Raw genomic sequence first — 17783 nt, 5'->3', positions numbered from 1 at the left:
AATAAACTGTGGAAAATTCTGAGAGAGATGGGAATACCAGACCACCTGACCTGCCTCTTGAGAAATCTGTATGCAGGTCAGGAAGCAACAGTTAGAACTGGACATGGAACAACAGACTGGTTTCAAATATGAAAAAGAGTACATCAAGGCTGTATATTTTCACCCTGCTTATTTAACTTATATGCAGAGTACATCATGAGAAACGCTGGACTGGAAGAAACACAAGCTGGAATCAAGATTGCCGGGAGAAATATCAATCACCTCAGATATGCAGATGACACCACCCTTATGGCAGAAAATGAAGAGGAACTCAAAAGCCTCTTGATGAAAGTGAAAGTGGAGAGTGAAAAAGTTGGCTTAAAGCTCAACATTCAGAAAATGAAGATCATGGCATCTGGCCCCATCACTTCATGGGAAATAGATGTGGAAACAGTGGAAACAGTGTCAGACTTTATTTTTTGGGGCTCCAAAATCACTGCAGATGGTGACTGCAGCCATGAAATTAAAAGACGGTTACTCCTTGGAAGAAAAGTTATGACCAACCTAGATAGCATATTCAAAAGCAGAGACATTACTTTGCCGACTAAGGTCTATCTAGTCAAGGCTATGGTTTTTCCTGTGGTCATGTATGGATGTGAGAGTTGGACTGTGAAGAAAGCTGAGTGCTGAAGAATTGATGCTTTTGAACTGTGGTTTTGGAGAAGACTCTTGAGAGTCCCTTAGACTGCAAGGAGATCCAAGCAGTCCATTCTGAAGGAGATCAGCCCTGGGTGTTCTTTGGAAGGAATGATGCTAAAGCTGAAACGCCAGTATTTTGGCCACCTCATGCAAAGAGTTTACTCATTGGAAAAGACTCTGCTGCTGGAAGGGATTGGGGGCAGGAGGAGAAGGGGACGACAGAGGATGAGATGGCTGGATGGCATCACTGACTCAATGGACGTGAGTCTGAGTGAACTCCGGGAGGTGGTGATGGATAGGGAGGCCTGGTGTGCTGTGATTCATGGGGTCACAAAGAGTCGGACATGACTGAGCGACTGAACTGAACTGAACTTCCTCAGTCACTGCCGATCTACTGGAGTCCACACTAGCTGACAGTTGTTGGCCATTCCGGTTCTAGATTTAAGAGAGAGTGTCTTAATAATGCCAACTGTGAGACTGAAACAGATGACCAAGGGAAGTATATGTGTCTCTTACTTGAGGAAACACAGGATGTTCAGCTGCTAGCCTTGGTTGAAAGTGATGCTTGCTGGAATACTAGCTAACACTTAGTATGTGTTAGACACTGTTGTGTTTTTATGGAAGCAGTGTAATAAAGTGATTACAGGCATGGACTCTGGAGCCAAGCCGCCTGGGTCTGAATCCTGCTTCTGCCACTTCTAGCTGTGTGACCTCGGGCAAATTACTTTACCTCTCTGTGCCTCAGTTTCCTCATCTATAGGATGAGAATAGTAATAGTACCTGCCTCATCCAGATGTAAGGAATATATACATAATTATATGTATGGCCTGGAGAAGCAAATGGCAACCCACTCCAATATTCTTGCCTGGAGAATCACATGGACAGAGGAGCCTGGCAGGCTACAATCCATAGGGTCACAAGAGTCGGACACGACTTAGTGCCATCTTTCTTTCTTTTATGTATGGTTATGTGTGTATATGTATACATATTATACATACCTATATGTGTGTATAATTATGTATATGTCTTTCCATGTAAAATATATTAACTCATTTAAACTCTAGAAACAGAAGGCTTCCCTAGATGATCCCCAAAGATTTTTAGGAGGAAATTATTATTCTTTGCAGTTTTATTCATTAATTCACTACTTTGTTTACTTCCATCCCACGTTATTCCAAGAAACATTTGGGAGGGATTCATAAACTAAATACGGAAACAGTGGGTAGGTGTGTGGAGGGCAGAGGCAAGAAAGCAAGGGGCATCCAAGCTGATGACCCCACAGCATCCTGTGCAGCCACAGGTTCAGCCTTGAGCTTCCTGGTGGACAGAGCGATCAGGAGAGCAGAGCTGCTGCAAGAGGCAGGGAGCACGGAGGGTCAGGGGAGCACTGGGTTGGGAACCCTCTGCAGATGCGCCTGCCTCTTGGGACTGAGGGAGGTGGCCGCCCCTTGTGGGCACACTCCCTGATGGCATTTAGAAGCAGCAGGAAGAGGGACTAGCTCAGCGCTACAGCTCTGGATCAAGGAGGACACCAGGGGGGCCCCAGGCTGTCTTTGTGGGGCTGAGAAAAAAGGCGGCTGTGTTCCTAGGTTCATTTGTTCACAAGCATGAATTAAAGACCTGCTAAAAGCTTGGCACTCCTTAAGGCCACAAGCAAAGGAGAAAGTGCCCTGCCTGCCCTGGGAGTTTACCTTTTGGTGCCCCGGGGGTAAAACTCAGCAGAGAGCAGGAGTGGACACTGACCCTCTACCTACGGAGCCGCTAACCAGCATCCCCTGAGCTTGGTTCTCCGGGGGGCGTCACTGCTCCCCACCCCGCCTCCCGGACATCCTCAGAAACAAGGCCGTAGGAAGGGGGCCTTATCCCTGGTACTGCCTGCATTTGCTCAGCAGCCCTGGGGCAGAGGGACTTGTCTCCAGATGGGCACCCTGAGACCTACTCCTGGTGTTGCCGTGGGTTTCTGGGAAGAGTGGGATGTCTGGAAGGAGAAAAACATGCCTGATGGCTGTGCCTCTGAAAGGAGAGCACGGGCCTAGCTGCACTTACCTCCCAGCCAGTCCTCTTCTCTTCTGATGACTGCAGTCCTCAGCGCTGGCTCCCTGCCAGCCCTGTGCCACATGCTCTACATACATCAGCTCATTCGATCCCAAGAGGTAGAGATTGTTCTCCCATTTACAGGATGAGGAAACTGAGGTGCAGGGAGGCCAAGCGGCTTGCCTGAAGTCACTGACTAGTAAGTGACAGCCAGGCCGGCCGACACCAGAGCCCTGCTCTTAACTGAAGCTTGCTTCTCCCTTACCACGACCCTGTCTCTCCTGACCCCAGGCCTCAGCCATGCCAGGGTGGGGGCTTGGCTCCAGAAGCTCTCTCAAGGTGGTCCTCCCCACCCTCTGCACGGCACCCCACCACCCTCTTGTATCAGATCTATCTGGAAGTTGGAGGCCAGAAGGAAAAACATATGAGTTTCTCAGAAGCTCCTTTGTTCCTGCGCCCCCTCCTGTGCATATTACTCTGAGAATAACTATTATGATCAATGCTTTGTTGAATGTTTTCCTCTCTTCAATGGGAATTTAGATCCATCATAGGGTATCTTTAGTCTACACCCGGAATTGTGCTAGGCAAGAGTCCTAGAGTCATTCACATTAAGGGTTTGAGACAGATATGGCTGTGGTCAGTGCAGACAGGTTCCCAGAGCCACATGGGGTGGGGTCCCGCCTCCTGCTCACCCTCAGCACCAACTCACTGTAGAGAGAGTGGCCTGAAGCCAGTTAGAGGCATCAAAGGAAGGAAGTCCCACTGCTCCCCTCACCATCCTGGTGGAGGGGAAGAGGTCCCCCCGGGGAGGCTCCCACCTTCTGCTCCCTGGTCATGGTCCATTGGCACAGATGGGGCAGGCCCCCCAGAAGTGTCCCAGGCAGACTGGCTCCATCAGAGATGGTGTCTGGCTTCTCCAGTATGGCAGGACAGGGAGCGCCAAGCCCCAGGCCCTCAGGCCCTTTCCCAGGCCAGGGCCAGAACACATGCGTGGGAACCCTGAGGCACAGAGGCTCAGAGAGAGGGGGCATGCTGGTGAGGCCCAGAGCTCTGATGGTCCTTGAGGGATAGTTAGGAAGCGGCATTCTTGTCTTCTGTCCCCTGCACAGGCTCTGGGCCTGGCACAGAGAAGGCCTCTGCCAGCGGCTTTCCTGAACGAATCAATGAATAACTGAATACTGAATGCATGCTACAACTGAAAGGAAGCTTAGCGATTAAGGCCCTGTCTTCATTTTGTTTACAAAATAACAGAGGCTCGTAGAGCACAAGGGACTCCAAGGGCACACAGCTAGTTGGAACTATCAGATATTGCAGTACCCTGACCTTCCGAAACTTCACTCTTCCTCCTTAATTTCAGGGTCCTGCTGGAAGACCCGGCCTCCCGGTAAGTACCTTTCGTTTCTTTTCCCCTTTGCCTTTCTCTCACATGCTCTTCCTCAGTCCAAGGACCGGAGAGGGTGGGTGGCCACTTTCCACCAGCTGTGTCTGGATGGGAGGCCTCTCTTCAGCATCTCTAACCTACGGCTGAGGGCGAAGCACCTGGGTACCTTTCCTGGCGGGCTGGGTGGGAAGGCAGCCCCCTGGCTTACTGGTTATCCTGCATACCAGCTTCATTAAAGGCCACTGTCCCTGCTATGCCCCTGGTAAGAGTAGACTCAAACACTTTATTTTCCCCCCCCGAGTTACCATTTTTGAGTGCTAGAGAAGCTGGGTCCAGTAACCATGGGGGCTTTGGGACAAAAGTAGAAATAGTACTCATAGCCATCTCTCACTGAGACCTTAATACATGCCAGGCACCAAGCTAAATGCTCTCTATACATTTGATATGTTCATCAACTCAATAAAATGGGTACTATTATGCCCATTTTATAGATGAGGAAATAGAGAGGGGAAATAGCTGGTCCGATTGTCCAAGCCTCAGTTGTAGACCTGTTGAAGGCCCCATGTTATCACACAGCATCCCATACTACTGTTTTCTGTGATCCATACTGGGCATCTGAGACCCATCTTTAAAGTCTTCAAAGACATTGCCCTGTGGGATGTAGCCTGGGGCACCGAAGCATGGAGTACTGGATACCATGGGCCCTCGGATGGCTGTTGGCTCAGGCGAGATGCTCTAGCCAGCCAGAGGGCCAAGGTGGGCATTTAGGGGGAGCCAGGGCTGGCACCAGGCTGCCCTCTCTCCCTGCCCCAAAGGCCACATCAATTGGATTCCAGAGCCTCCTGTGCATCTTTCTATCCCAGTTACTCCTCTTTTCAATGTGAGTTGTACTATAACCTCTTGACTAAACCAGTAACTTCTAGAATTCAAATCTAGCAAGGACTCTCTTAATGAAATACATGTGGGAGAATGTTTAGCTTTGAAAATGAAAACTGTCCAAGCAAGTATGAACCCTGGAGCAAAGAAGGACAGGGCAATCTGTCCCATGAAATCCAAGGAGAGGGAAAAGTCAGATGACTGGGGGAACGTGGGCAGACTTTGTTTTTTCTCTGACAACGTCCACCTTTAAAAAGCATTTGGGGGCAATTCGCAGAGCAGGGGCCGCCACACAAGAATTTCCAGTCTCCGGCCACTTCATGCCCGTCCCTAAACCAAGCATTTTATGGCCAGGACTGCAAAGACCATTAGTTTAAAAAAAAAAGAAAAGAAATGAAACCAAAACACACATCCTGCAAGATCATTCAAAAACACAAGAGTAAGTGGGCCATTGGGATGTCGTAAGTGACGACCAGTGGGCCTGGCATCCTCAGTTGGAAGGGTCACAGCCCTACTCAGGCTTCCCCATGAAGGGACCTGGGAGTGACCAACAAAAAGATCTGCTGATGCTTGTTGTGAAGTGCAAAAGTGTGAAGCACACACATGTTTATAACAATCGCTTCTCCGGAAACTTGCTGGGCTCGGTACCTGTAGACAAAGTCTACACGGCACTCACCAGGTGGCAGGCACCCAGAGTTAGATGCCCAGGGCCATAGTCTCTTGGCATCCTTTCAGCAGCCCCAAGAGAGAGACCTGGATGTTCAGGGAGCTTCAGGGAGCTCATGGATCATGGTTATGATCCATGCTCATAACCCTTGCTGCAACCCTGCCACTCTTTCCCAAAGTCTGAACGCTTTACTGAAGACACCTTCAGTCTTGACAGTGTGCGTGTAACAGGAGCCCAATTCAGAGCTGGTTGCTACTCCCTAGTGGGCCCATGAACATCTTAGGATGTTAATTATCCCTCACAGAATTTGCCTAAGTGGCGTCAGCAGACACAGAATCACTCCAGAAATGCCCACCCTTCAGATGAACCCACAAACCCAGCTCTTTCCTACCGGGACAAACACTGTCTGATTTTCAGCTCCTGTGGCTTTCCATCCTTCCAGGCTCCCAGCAAACCCCAAGCCCTACCCCAGATTTTATGAGTCTGCACATATATGATTGCAAAAAAATATTCTCTACCAAATGAGGGAGGAATAAAACTTAATAAGCAGATTTCCAGAATGAGGAGATATAACCCCTGGCTGCAAAACAAAGCAGTTCCGTCTGAGCAGCTGAAACTCGTGATGTGGCTGAAGCCACATGGCGCAGTGATGGTGCCGGGTTGGTGGCGATGAGGGGCAGGACTCTATTAGTAGTCTTTGCAGACACAGGGCTTGGGGAGGAGCTGGGGACCATGGGTGCTGTTCCCCAGCTCTGGCAGAAACAGAGCAAGGGTAGGGATGCACCCTTCTGTCAGATGGGAGCTGCCATTCACTCTCCCTACCTTGAAGCTGAGCGTGACAAGGATGCGACCAGTCTGTGGGGCTCAAGGGGCAAGTTCACCCACGATGCCTGGAAATCATTCCAACCGCCCAGGCAAGCCAGATCTTGGGTGTGTAGCTAGCCATGGGGCCCCTCACCTGCTGGCCCGGCTCCAGCCACTTCTAATTGTTTCTGCCTCCTTCATCAGGGGGACAAAGGTGCCATTGGGATGCCTGGACGTGTGGTGAGTTGGAGCATCTCTGCCCGCTCGGGCAGCCATTGCTTGCTTCCCTGTGCTGGCCTGGCCTACAGACCACCCCACCCCCTAGGAGGCAGTCGGACCTCTCGCTTCTCCCCACCCAAGGCTGCTGCAGAAAGGACACTCGAGGAAGAGGGGAATGGTTTATTCCAACCCTTCAGATCTTGCAAAATGGCTTTAACTCCCCCAGAGAACTGCCACGGCAAAGGAAAAATCCAAAAATGGCACGAATAAAGGCTCTTTGCCAATCACTACCAAGGACTCCCATCCACTCTATGCCCTAACCACCTCCACCGCCCCAAGACAGGCAGCTCACCCTCAGATTTATAGCTGTTCCTGCAACCATCCTCCAGCAAGAGCAGTGAAAGATGGCAGGAAACACAAATGGAAAGTGCCCTACAGAAACTACAGTGTAGCCAGCGTCTGGAAGCATCTTCCCTGGACAGAGGCTAATGATGAAGACAGGGCTTCCTTCCAGGCAGTGCCTCCAATCCTCACCAGGAAGGTGGGGGTTAAAACCTTCATTTCCCGCTGAAAAAATAAGATGGTGAAACAGAAGACATGATAGGGAGGTTGTGTCACATATGGGAAGGTTAGCACTAGGCTTTCCTGGTGCTTGGAAAGGCAGCACCCGGTGGCCGCCTAAGGCAATGATGACCACACACCGGCCTCCCCGGCCCCCCAAGTCTAGGACATGGCCCCAGCGCCTCTCCCCGTCTGACCTCTGACTCCCCACCAGCTGCCAGCCTTAACCTCCACTCTGGTTTCCAGTGCCCCCTGACCAACCCCATGTCATCTCTCCATGTCACTCACGTGCTTTGCCTTGTTTACATCACCTCTTGGCCTGGGCTGGCCTTAGGCCTGGGTTGTGCATGGCTGGCCTGGTGTGAGCCCAGTGCGCAGAGGCACCAGATCATAGCTAACACTTGAAAGTGCTGTCTCTTGTGCTCAGGGCCTTACATGCATCAGCTCATTCCGTCCTCCCAAGAACTACATGAGGCAGGCACAATGTCCACCCCCATCGTTCAGATGAGAAAACTGAGGTTCAGATGCTCAAGTGTCTGTCCCAAGGTCACAGGTCCAGGAAGTGGCTTAATCCAGTGGCTTAATCAGGCTTTAATCCAGGCAGCCTGACTCTAGATCTGTGCTCCTAACCCTAATAATGGAATCCTGCCTCCCACCTCCCAAATCCCCTCCATGGGAATCACAGCTCTAAGGAGGGTCTGATCCTTAGGGTGAAGCCACAGTTCTAAGCCTAGGTTCTGGGACATTTCAGAGGTTCGGGACAAGGGTTCCATGTCACAGAGCTTTGAGCTCCCTTGGGCCACCCAAGAACTGTCAAGACAGGGAGACTGGGAGCCCTGGGCCACCCCGTTGGGCAGTTCTCCTGCCGCTTCCCAGATCACAGCACTGTGGCATCCCTGCCTCACCCTTTCTCTAGGCTTCAGCTCTCTAAGCCCAAACCCAGAGTCCCCCAAGCTGTCAGTGTGTCCTGTGTAGAGTAGGGGGGTAACATTCAGCCAGCCTTTCTCAGGGACTCACTTTGGGAAAGCCTGGGCCAGGTTCATTCTCCACCGCAGCCCTCTGAGATCCTGTTTGTCTATGAGCATGTTGAGACTCAGTTAACCCAGGATTGGGGTGGAGTTGGGTCTGGTACCCAAGACACCCAAGTCCTTGCTCCTGACAGGTAAGCTTCAGGAGTCTCTACCCTGTGTGCAGCCGCCAGCCTGCCGGGAAGCCTGCAGAATGCAAAGCAGCCCCTCCAGGCCTGCCCCCTCATGCCCTCCTTCTTGGGCCCTATGGATGTATCCCCCCAGGAAGTGTCCATCCAAGCCTTGTTCTGACCACAGGGCGGGAAGGGGGCGGGCAGGAGAAAGAGCGACAGGAGGTCTCCCCATTTCCTTCTACACAAAGCTGTTTTCAAACCACCTTGGCGCTTTTATGCTGCTTGTGCTGTTTTAAATGTGACAATGGGGCCATTTGGCTGCCCCGTAGGTGTCCTGGCACGGGCCACCTGAGAATACTGGGGTGGATGATGGGTGTGAAATGCCTGAGATGTTCTCGTGATTTACCAGAGATGGTGCTCCTGGCTGCTATGAATGAGGGTGGATTGGTCACCGTGGGTCCAGGGGTCCTTGGCCATGACCCACTTCCCTCTGCATCCCGGATGCGTCCTCCCAGATGTGTGTCCTTCTGTCTGTGTTCCTCTTCGCATCTTGCCTGGCCACCCCTAACGACTCCTGTCGCATCTAGCTTGGCAGTTTCGTGCTTGGTGTTCAGCTAGACCTTCAAAAGGACTGGACTGCACCTCACCTCACAGTCCTTGAAAGTCTCTCCCATGCCCACTCCCTCCTCAAAAGACCCAGGCTGCTGGGGCCACAGCTCCTCAGACACGTTTCTGGCCTGGGTGGGCTCTCCTTCTTTCTGTCTCTCTCTCCCTGTCACACACACACACACACACACCATGCACACAGATGTCAAGAGGGCTTCTTAAGGTCCCTGCCACTATTTCCTTCCTAGTTATCTGGCTGGGGCCAGCCTTTGGGCTGAGACGACAGCCGTCCACGACCTATGCCTGTCAGGCTCGGTACCTGCTGAGTGTCAACATCTGTGTTTGGTTTTGTTTCTCATTTCACGGTGATTTCTCGTGTTTGGCCATCATGCCATTAACACGAATTCTTGCGCGTGTGTCTCCCTCTCATCCTTTCTTTTTTCTCTCCGTCCCCCCTCTCTCTTCCCTGCACCCCATGTTGCATGTGATCGCCCCAGGGAGGAAAGGGCCAACCAGGCGAGAAGGTGAGTCCACACTTTCCCCTCCGCACCAGTGCCTCCATCCCCTGGAGTCATGGGGGTGCTTTTGGAAGCCCCCCATTCCAGCCCTCCTCCTGGTGCACAGGCCCCAGTGGAGGCTGCCAGCCCAGCCTGCTCTGCCCTCGCAGCCTCTCACGGCCGGCTCTCCTAACAGCCTCCACCCCATCAGGCAGTAGTCGTGGGCGGAGGTCCCACTTCCCTGAATGAGGTCCCACTTCCCTGACTGAGGTCCCACTTCCCTGGCTGAGGGGTCTCTGCTGCCCGTGGGGGCTGCACATGGCCTCCTGGCACTGATTTTGGCCTAAGACAGTCACCCTTCCCAGAGGTGAGGACAGCACCAGCTGCCATTGTATGTGGCTGGTCCTACCCCCATCTGCAGCCCACCACTGCCCCCTCAAACCGAGACACTCTCTTTGTGCTGCCCCCCGAGAGAGTCCCCCTGCAAACGCCCAGACAGACTCCCGGGGTGTTACAGTGGAGTCTCCCAGGAAGCTAGACGCCAAAGAAACAGTCCTCTCCTGGAACTGGGTGGGCTCTGAGGGATTATAGAGCAGTGTAGCTAACCAGCTGGCTCTCGAGATGAGGCCCAGAGTGGGTGTGGAGCTTGCCCGAGGTCCCACAGGATTAGAGATGACCAGAGGGCTAGAAGCAGACTCCTGGCCCCAGCGCCACACTTCCTCGCTTGGACACCGCAGTGTGTATTTCTGCAAGTCTCCCCATCTCCGAAATGACAATGACAACAGTGACGACAGCAACAACCATATATTAAGCGCAAACTGTCAGGCGCTGTTTTAAGCGGTTTACTCTGTAACAGTAACGTCCCAGGTAACAGTGGTGTGGCCCTTCCAGGGAGGCTTGGTAGTCCCATTTACATGAGAGGGAACTGAAGCACAGAGAGGCAGGGTCACATACCCGACGTCACACAGCAGAAAGTGACAGAGCTGGGGACTTCCCCGGCAGTTAAGACTCAGTGCTTCCACTGCACAGGGCACAGGTTCAATCCCTAGTCTGGGAACTAAGATCCCACATGCCTCATGGCGTGGCCGAACTATTTAAAAATTTTAAAAAAAAAAAAAACTTTTTTAAATGACAGAGCTGGAGAGGATTCCCAGGGTGCCTGACTCCAGGTTGAACTCAGGTCCCTAACCACTGTGCTATGCTGTCTTCCAAGTATAACGAAGACTGGGTCTCACCCTCATGGGCGGTTAAACCACCCAGGGGAAAGACAGGGGACATGATCACAGTATAAGAATAATAGCAGACACTTGTTAGCCCCTTCGGAGACCCGGCATTCTTTCAAGCATTTTACACCATTATCTCATGAAGTTTTCACATCTACCCTATGAGACAGGTGCTATTATCTCTGCATTACAGGTAAGGAAACTGAGGCAGAGAGAAGTTGAGTAGCCCAAGGTCAGCCTGCACGGAGCAGAGCTGGGCTTCAAACCCAAGCATTTTGGCTCCTACCCATCACGCTATGTTGCCTTGTATAAAAATTATTACATAATTGCAATGGAATAAACAGCTACTTAATTTGAATTCACTCTTCACCTGTGTGTGAGGCATGACATTTTACAAGTAAATGTATTTCCATCCCTTGCCCTGTAAGGGGAGCAGAGCTTCTCTCAGCATCCTGTTCACAGAGGAGATTTGTGGGCTCAGAGAGGTTCTGTGAGGCAGAGCAAGACCTGCAGGTGAGGCCTGGGCATTTCCTGGACTCCTGGAGGGAAGTAGCATCCTGCCATCCTCCAGCCGGGCACTGTCAGGATCCTTCTGCCAGAACATCACCTCTCATCCCCACCTGTGTTCATACACCCTTCATCCTCCTTCTGTCACACTTCCTCAAGCTCCAGCACACACACACACACACACACACACACAAGCTTATCTAGGCAGCTGGACCGCATGGCACTTTGAGCCTCCAGCCCAGCATCCACCATCCTCTCTGGGCTGAAAACTCTGCCGCAGGCTTAACCCCTCTGAGTCACTCCACACCAGGACTAGGAGGCCAAGGCAGCTCTAACCTCCAGGCTCAGGCCTGCTGGGCCCACACAGCAAGTGTGTGTCTTGTCCCCACCTCTGTTTACAGCAGCTCCATACGGGGGCAGGCTGCTGTCTGGCAGTTGCAGGGTGTGCAGCCACCTGGGCACTGGGGACTGGGGAAGAAGGCTCAGGGGGTGTGAAGTTTGGCTGGGGCTGGGGCAGGCTGGGGAGCATCCTGAGCAGGGCCCTGTGGGGACACCTCTAGGGCCTGAGCAGCCATGGCTGAGCTGAGTCTCCCTCCTTGCCTCTCTCCCCCCACCCCCTGCTCCTCCCTCTTCCCCATCACCACACGGCATCCTCTTCTCCCACTTCCCGGCCTGGGGGCCACCGCCCTCTTTCTCTGGTCCCCAATCATGTGCTGTCACTCATATCTCTTCTCTCCATTCCTCCTACTTCCCCACTGCCCTTCTTGATCCTTCTGGAATGTTCCATGCATCCTCTCTTCATCTCCTCTCCTGTGAGTCCCTCATCTTCCTCCACCTCCTCTGCCTCCTTGTCCTGTGGTCTCTGGGTCTTGGGGTCCCCCCTCGCCCTCTCTGCCTTCCCCACCTGCCAGCTTCTCCTTTCTGTTCTTCCCCCCTCCCCTCCCCTCCCCTCTCCTCTCCTCCCGTCCCCTCCTCTCCCCTCCCCTCCCCTCCCTCTCCCCCTCCTCCCTTTTTCTCTCCCACACAGGGCGCCCCAGGAGATGCCGGCATGTCCATCATTGGTCCCCGTGGCCCCCCTGTAAGTGGTTTTTGCCCTTCTTTGGGATGGATGGATGGATGGGTGAGTTAATGAGAAGGGCTGGGTGGGGAGGGGGTACGCAAGTCCTGGCTGTGCCTCTGGGTGTGATGCCTACCACATGGGATGCAGTCAGCCTGGCCAGGCCTCAGTACTGCTGTCGATGTCAAAGAAAGTAGCCTAAATCCGCTTAAGTTACACCCTCTTGGGAAGGTTTCTGAGAGCCGACCCTCTAGCCACGAAATGACAGCAGTTGTGAGGCGGCCCTGCCGTTTACAGGCAGAGGGAGGAAGTGCTGGCTCTTCTTGGGGTGGGGAGGCCCGGTGCTCCAGCTTTCCAGGGGAAAGCCTTGTTTCCAGATGCCCAGGGAGCAGCTACCCCAGAGGCCTGGTTCCCTGACCCAAGCTCCCACTCCTGGTCTTGGCAAAGCCTGCCCACCACTCGCCCACAGAGGCTCTGTTTTATGCTTGGTCTGGGTCCCAGTACCCTCTGCCCAGTGGCCAGGGGCTTGGGAAAATCGAGAGACACTTCCCCTCCAGTACAGTTCCTTAGGGATCAAAAGGGGGGCTCGGGTGATGCTGTGGGAAGATACCGTGACTGTGGGAAGGAGGACTGACTGTTTTTCTCAAAGAGTGTCCGACCCACGGGGCTTCAATCAAATCTCCAATTGTCAGAGCAGAAGGGACCTCTCAGAAGGGAAAACTGAGGCACAGGGAGAGGAAGAGGCTTGGCCGGGGTCCCGCAGATAGAGAAGGATTAGAACCCAGGACCCCTGGCCCCAGGGCTCCACCCATAGCAACGGGCTGCCGTCTCCATGCTCTCCTGGGCTCTTTTGCTGACTGACCATGCATGGGAGGTGGAAGGGATGTGGAGGCCTAGCCTCAGACTCCCAGAGCCTCACCCAGTGGGTGGATGAAGCCCTCTAACTTATCCCCCTGTGTTCAATGGCAAGCAGGAGTCTTCTACCCACAGACTAAGGAGAGGGGTCAGAGAGCAAATTGCTACGCTCTGTCCAGGGGAGGGGACACTTGGACAGTCAGGGAGGGGCTATGGTGAGAGCTGGGAGCAGAGGGGCAGAGCCCAGGAATTTTAGCAGGGGAAGCCAAAGGACAGAGTGGGGCTGGCAGGGCTGGCCGGTCGGGGACCTGGGCTGGAGGCAGGGATTGAGGGTCCTGGGCTGCACAGACAGGCTTCAGCAAGGTTTCCAGGGCTCAGATCACACAATAGTGCTGAAGACTGACACTTTGCACTTACTCTATGGCAGTATCCTGAGACCGTTACACATAGCAGCTCACTTAACCCTTACGAGAACCTCACAGGGAGGTACTATGAGCACACCCATTTTACAGACGAGAAAATTGAGGCCCAGAGAAGTTGAGTGACTTGCCGAAGGTCATACACGTGAGTGGAGCCTTGCTAGGCTATGACACTCAGCCAGGCTGTGTGCTCAGAGCCTGCCCTCTGACCTCTGCTGCTGTAGCAGACCACCCGGCCACAGAGTTCCCATCACCTGTGTTTCTAGGCTCACAGGGCTGCTGCCACAATGGACTGTAAGCCCCCTCGTGTATTGGGTATTCCTGACAAAGGTGGTATGCAGCTGGAGGGCAAGGCAGGAGAGGGGAAAGTCAGAGAAAGACAGTACCCTAGGTTCAAAAGGCAAGGACCAAGCCTGGGGTGGGCCTGTTAGGAGGACAGGGGAGTAACACAGAATACGGGCCGTACCCCTTGGCCACCATCTCTGCCTTCCTCCCCGTCTGACACAATGCTCCATTTGTGTGGATCAGGCTGGTCCTCTCACACCCTCTTAGCTGCAGCTTTCAGCAGGCTACGTAGAGGTAGTTGAAAACACCCCACATCCAGAGAATACGGGCAGAGGGCGGGGTCTGCTTTACCCAACACCCGCCCCGCCCCCCACCTTCCACCCTGCTTCTGGCTCAGCGTGCATAAATATAACCACCACGCTGGACTTGGTTCCAGCAGTGAGAAGTACTTTCTATTTCCGGTAATAGTGACTGTTTCCCTCTATCACGGACACCTGGAGACATGCTGGGTCCTAAACTGAAAGATCATGTATGTGCTGGTCTTCAGCTCCTAGGAAAGCTGCGAGGCAGGCCCTGCCAGCCCATTTCCCAGAGAGGGAAAGAAAGGTGCAGAGTTGGCCTGTGGTCACCTGGCTCCTCAGTGCTGGAGCTTGGTTTGGGCCCAGTCAGCCTCATTCCAATGCCAATGTTGTTTCCCCAACACCCTCTTTCATGTTTTAAGTTCAACTGTTTAAAAAGGACAGTTACCTTGAGGAAAAAGCCCTCCCTGTGAGAGCTTGGTTGGTGTTAAGAGAGGCTTTATGGCACCAGAAGGCTTGACCGAGCCCAGGGCCCTCTGACTTTGGCCTGTGTGTGTGACCATCACAGAGCTGGCTGGGCCTACCCCCACTGAGCCCTCACTAGACACCAGGGCAGCCCCTGCAGCTCCTCGCAGCAAGCCCCCTGGAGCTAATGAAGGTAGGGGACCTCAGAAGACCAAGGGACCACTGCAGTCAAGGGGCAGAGGTCAAGTGGGCAAGCCCTCTGTGACCGGCGATGATGGGGAACATATGGCTTTCCACTCAGCCAGGAAGGGCCTTGAATACACGCTGCTAATGAGAACCAGCCTTGCTGCTCTAAGGGCCACCTGCCTCCTCTCTCGGAACTTTAGAAATGGTCTTTGCAAAGGGGGGACCTCCACGCACTTTGGTGAAGGATGGTTCAAGATGCCAGAACAATGGGCCCCATTAAGCTGAGCTGGAGGCTGGGACCCCGAAACGCTAGCTGGCCCTGCAGGCACTGGAAAGGTCATCAGCCAGGCTAAGAAAGCCCACCATCTCAAAGGAAGCTTGTTCCTTCCCAGAGCCCCTAGCTTTTCTTCAGAGGCAAGAAAGAGCTGTCTAAAGTTCCAGCCCTCAGTCACAAGGAGACTCCCTACAGCCAGCTTGATACCCCTGCTGGATGTGTCTTCATTTATTCATTCCACTAATATTTGTCAGGCACCGACTGCATCCTAGACCCTGTGTAGACGATGAAAACCTGACTGCATCCCACTTACCCTTTTGCAGAGATAAACCACCCTATAGTGATTATAGTCCAGATGGTCAGTGCTTGGCTGGGAACAATTAGGGACACGGAGAGAGGCACCTGACCTGGGGTGCAGGCAGGCAGGGAGGACTTCCAGGAGGAAGAGGTAACTAAACTGTGATCAAGAAGGAGCAGAACTTCCAAGGCAGGTGCAATTCCTGTAAACTACTGGAGAAATGGGCAGAGTCCTTTCTAAAAAAAAGTATTTGTTTACTTGGCTGTGTTGAGTCTTAGTTGCGCCACAAAGAGTCTTCCGTTGCAGCACACAGACTAACTGGGGCACGTGGGCTCAGTAGTTGTAACACGTAGGCTTAGTTGCTCCGTGGCATATGGAATCTTGGTACCCCAACAAAGGACTGAAACCAAGTCCCCTGCATTGTAAGGTGGTTTCTTAACCACTGGACCACCAGGGAAGTCCCAGGAAAGTTTCTTCTAGAACAAAGCAAGAGCAAGGATGGTGAGAAGGAGGTTGTCAAGATGAGCGAGGACCCAGTTGTGAAGGACATGATGTCCAGGAGTTGGGACTTTATCCCTTGGGTTATGTTCTGCTAAGGGGGAACATGACCAGACTTGCAGTTTACAGAGCTCCTCTGATCCTTCTGGCTCCAGCACTGAGCATGTTTAGAAGAGGCTGCAGGTGCGGGGCTGGCTGGAACGCTTAAAATGGGCTGTGATGAGAGTATTTACAGAATCACAGATTTCCAGAAATTGGCAAATGCTGCACAAAGCAGGGCTCTCTTCCCTACTCTCCCCAGCGTGAGTAAGTAAGTGTTTACTAGCACAGAGTCCTGCTGAAAAGATGGTCAGCACTGACTTGGGGTGGGGGAGGTGGAATGAGGCAGGCTGTGGACAGATCCGTGACTGGCCCTCTTTGAGAGGTCAGCCAGGAGGGAAGTTTCTCTCCAACCAGAAACTTTGGTTCGTCTATGTTGCTTTACCCTACACACACAGGCAGGAGAAACGAAGGGAGGAGTAGACACAGGGATCCACCTGGCTCCCTCTCTTCCCTGGCCTTGAACTAAGGGAAGCGATTTTAGAAAGCAACGTAAAGCTTATTTCCCTTGTTCTTATATTGGTGTTGTTTAGTCCCTAAGTCATGTCCAGCTGTTTTGCAGCCTCATGGACTGTAGCCTGCAAGGCTCCTCTGTCCATAGGATTTCTCAGGCAAGAATACTAGAGCGGGTTACCGTTTCCTTCTCCAGGGGATCTTCCTGACCCAGGGATCCATCCCAGGTCTCCAGCCCTGCAGGCAGATTCTTTACTATCTGATCCACCAGGGAAGGCCTTGTTCTTGTATAGAAGGACATAATATTAATCAGCAAATTAATCTACAAGTAAATCTATCATCCACAATTTTAACATGATTCTAATACCAGTAGATTTGGGGGTTGGTTAGGAGTTTAGTGAAATAATATTCAATTTCATTTGGAAAAAAATCTTGTAAGAATTTCAGAAACTTTTTGAAAAATAGAGAAAGGGGCATAGGAAGGAGAGGTGTAGTTCTTCTACTAGATAGTAAAATGTATTGTAGAAACGGAGCAATTAAAACAACAAACAGAACAGAAATAAAGCTAAATGCATCTTGAAATTTGGTCCATGATAAAGACTTCACATCCCAATAGAAAAAGAAGATAGATTGTTCAGGAAATGATGCTGAGACAACTACGAACAGCTTAGAAATCAGAATAAATTTCAAATGAACAAAATACTTAGATATAAAATATGCAGCCATAAAATTAGAGGACAAACATGAGCAAACATTTATATTTCTGAACTGAGGAAGGTCTTTCAAAACGTGACCTAAAACCCAGAAGCCATAGGAAAATATTGATACATTTGTTGACATAGACGTAGAGTTTCCATATGGCAGAAAGTATACCACAAAAAAAGACAAACGCCAAATTGGAAAGAATATTTGCAACACATATGACTCCCAGTTAGTATTCTTGTCCAAGAGCTTTACTCAAATCGGTAGGAAGAAGATAATACGGTAGGAGTTACTGGTTAAGAACGCACACAGGCAGTTCCCAAATAAATACAGCCAGTCGATAACCATCGGAAGAGATGTCCACTTTCGGCATAGATGTGAAGAGATAGAAATTAAAATCCAGCTTCAAGCCTCTCCATGTGCCTCGCCAATACCCAGCCTCTCAAGCAAGTGGAGTCTCAGTTTCCAGCTGGTCAATGACAACATCCTTCCCAAGATCTCCTGAAAAAGCCTTGGTTAGCCCCAGACTTGGCTCTGGGTTGGAGAGACGCACCCTGCTACCAGGGACGGCTCTGTAATTAGCAAACCATGTGATTATCCCCACCATGTAAATATTACCCGGAGTGGGACTGAAGATGTTTCTTGGAATCCTTTCCTCCTGACCTTTTCTTCGGGCCTCTCAGAGTTCAGCGTAACTGA

The 17783-nt window shown here is 52.0% G+C and overlaps 1 protein-coding gene across 10 annotated transcripts in view; it reads left to right on the top strand.

Annotated features, from left to right (window-relative positions):
- The window catches only part of COL13A1 (collagen type XIII alpha 1 chain), a 153781-nt gene that overhangs the window by 66738 nt on the left and 69260 nt on the right, over positions 1–17783 (top strand). For 7 of the 10 annotated variants that reach the window (XM_018042564.1, XM_018042563.1, XM_018042562.1 and 4 more), the window contains exons 4-7: positions 4070–4096; positions 6645–6680; positions 9465–9491; positions 12222–12272. In XM_018042564.1, the coding sequence (XP_017898053.1) occupies positions 4070–4096; positions 6645–6680; positions 9465–9491; positions 12222–12272 (141 nt within the window). The remainder of the gene's footprint in view (positions 1–4069; positions 4097–6644; positions 6681–9464; positions 9492–12221; positions 12273–17783) is intronic. The other 3 variants (XM_018042567.1, XM_018042560.1, XM_018042568.1) reach the window with 1 other exon arrangement.

Source organism: Capra hircus, chromosome 28 (assembly GCF_001704415.2).
Source record: "Capra hircus breed San Clemente chromosome 28, ASM170441v1, whole genome shotgun sequence".
Lineage (NCBI taxonomy): Eukaryota > Metazoa > Chordata > Mammalia > Artiodactyla > Bovidae > Capra > Capra hircus.
This window is presented reverse-complemented; position numbering and strand designations above follow the sequence as displayed.